At 44.3% G+C, this 2,605-nt stretch overlaps 1 protein-coding gene across 1 annotated transcript in view; it reads right to left on the reverse strand.

The window, feature by feature from the left end:
• Positions 1-2,605, reverse strand: part of KNSTRN (kinetochore-localized astrin/SPAG5 binding protein) — a 12,215-nt gene that overhangs the window by 3,315 nt on the left and 6,295 nt on the right. The window contains 3 exon segments of the mRNA XM_011989312.1: positions 198-300; positions 1,838-1,931; positions 2,160-2,265. Of these exon segments, the coding sequence (XP_011844702.1) occupies positions 198-300; positions 1,838-1,931; positions 2,160-2,265 (303 nt within the window).

A 2,605-nucleotide genomic window follows, 5' to 3' on the forward strand; every position in this document is an offset into this window, starting at 1 on the left:
GCGCCAGGCCCCACGTGTTTTAAATTTTCAATTCAGACTTACCTATATTTGTAAGCACAAAGCTACCTTTCAAGTAAAATATGCTATTTTGAGTGCAAGTTCCATTTCTCTTTTCTACCATCGCAGATAATCAAAGGTTGTTTCTTGGGGTTTATGGAACATATAGCAGAGACCTTCTTAGATTTACAGAGCCCCACAGTCACTCAGCCCTTGTGCGCTTTCACACCCATTCCCTCACCATAGAGTCCATGTGATCGGTAGTAGATTCTTGTCGTGATGCCAGGGTCTCACTGCCTAAAGCTGACGGATACAACAAAGTCAACTTCACTTAGGGAACTACACACTTTAAACAAAAAAAAAAAAAAAACCCTCCATGAACAAGCACAGAAATATTCACGAGGGGAATTTCTCTTAAGTGTCTAATCCCGGACTTTCTCCCAAGTTTTCACCTTGGCAGGGTCACCCACATCTGCCCTGCAGAACTGCATTTTATCTCCTTTCAATCTAGGTTTGGATATGGCCAAAAATTCTGTATACTTTCTCCTTAGGTCAGTGGACAATTTGTCCAAAGGAAATGTATAGGTTGGATTTTTTTGGTTTTGTTCACAATCTAAGAGCCTTTCAGGCCTTAAAAAATATTACTTTTGGTAATATCACATGCATGTAATAAATTAAAATCATACAAAATATTTATGGTGTCAGGTGTGGTGGTGCATACCTGTAGTCCCAGCTACTCAGGAGGATTGCTTGAGCCCAGGAGGTGGAGGCGAGCCTGGGCAACATAGCGAGATCCCATCTCAAAAAAAAAAAAAAATTAAATTTAAAAACATGTATTTTACAGTAACTATAAAGAATATCCCAGGTCGGGCATGGTGACTCATGTCTGTAATCCCAGTACTCTGGGAGGCTGAGGCAGGCAGATCACTTGAGGTCAGGAGTTTGAGACTAGCCTGGCCAACATGGTGAAACCCTGTCTCTACTAAAAATACAAAAATTAGTTGTGTATAGTGGTACACGCCTGTAATCCCAGTTACTCATGAGGCTGAGGCAGGAGAATCACTTGAACTCAGGAGGAGGAGGTTTCAGTGAGCTGAGATCACACCACTGCACTCCAGCCTGGGCAATGGAGTGAGACTCCATCTCAAAAAAAAAAAAAAGAATATCCTCACCTGTAACCTAAAGATTAACCAGTAACATTCAAAGTCAGTATTCCTTAATACAAAAAGGCCTGGGCCCATTTCCTGGGCATTCTCTAGCTCTTTGACTCAGTCTGAGGCCATCTTACAGTCTTTGGACAATTCCTTCTACTGCTCTCTTTGCTACGGATTCTGCTCTCTGGGGGACAGGGTCAGAACAGTAGTCATTTTTTAGTCACTGTAATTCTGCTGATTAGCCAGGTTTAAGAATGCTTGAAGTAGTATTTTCTGTCTCTTCCCATTTGGGAAGTTACTAGTATGCTTGCGAGGAAGAACATGTTCAAACAAAATGTTCCTTTCAAGCACACTAGTAACTTTCCCAAATGGGAAGAGACAGAAAATATTCTCCCTTGAAAGGAACAAAATATTTCTCATCTACTTGCAAAGTCATACCTCTTGGCATAAAGTGTTCAGGTAAGAAAGAGATAACCTTCTCTCTATATAATCCTCTGAAATTCTATTGGCCAGGCAAAAATCAACATCACATGAAAACAAACAGAAGCCCTCCAAAATCTTTAGGGCTTTACTGAAGTAACCCCTGCACTTACTGGGCCAGCTGATGCCATGCTGCCAAGATCAACCCAGGAAGGGACACATGCACCGATCCCTTCAAAGGCAGCTAGCTGTATGCTATCTCTTACCTGGATCGAGGCCCTTGCTCTCCAAAATTGCCAAACAGTTGTCCCGAAACTTCTCCAGCAGCTCTACCTTTTGGGTCAGGTCCTTCAGCTCTCCCTGTTGGAGCACCGCACAGACAGATCAGGAATTGTCCCAATCCCTAGGGGTGGTCGCCCTTTCTTGCCCTTGCTCGTGGACAGCCATAGCAAAAGCCTGGTTTTTTTTTTTTTTCTGCCCTTGGGCATTTGTGCATTAACAAGCTTGCTCACCCAAGGGGCCATCCATCAGGATTCTATGTGCATTGCCCAGTGGTAGCTGGTAACAGAGCTCTGGTGGCTCTCTTACCTGAGTTTCAGTCAACTTCTGGTGCAACTGCTTGTTGACGGCTTCTAAGAGCTGGTTCTTGTCCTTGAGCTCGTCCTCTGATTTTTGCTTACTCAGTGGTTTGTAGCTGTAATAACAGTTGTACTTACATGAAAAGACAAAAGGGTTAAGAGCATGGCCTACACCAGGCGCAGTAGCTCACGCCTGTAATCCCAGCACTTTGGGAGGCTGAGGTGGGCAGATCACCTGAGGTCGATAGTTCAAGACCAGCCTGACCAACATGGAGAAACCCTATCTCTACTACAAATACAAAAATTAGCTGGGCGTGGTGGCGCATGCCTGTAATCCCAGGTATTTGGGAGGCTGAGGCAAGAGAATCGCTTGAACGTAGGAGGTGGAGGCTGTGGTGAGCTGAGATTGCACCATTGCACTCCAGCCTGGGCAACAAGAGCAAAACTCCGTCTCAA

Source organism: Mandrillus leucophaeus, unplaced genomic scaffold, assembly GCF_000951045.1.
Source record: "Mandrillus leucophaeus isolate KB7577 unplaced genomic scaffold, Mleu.le_1.0 Scaffold35, whole genome shotgun sequence".
Lineage (NCBI taxonomy): Eukaryota > Metazoa > Chordata > Mammalia > Primates > Cercopithecidae > Mandrillus > Mandrillus leucophaeus.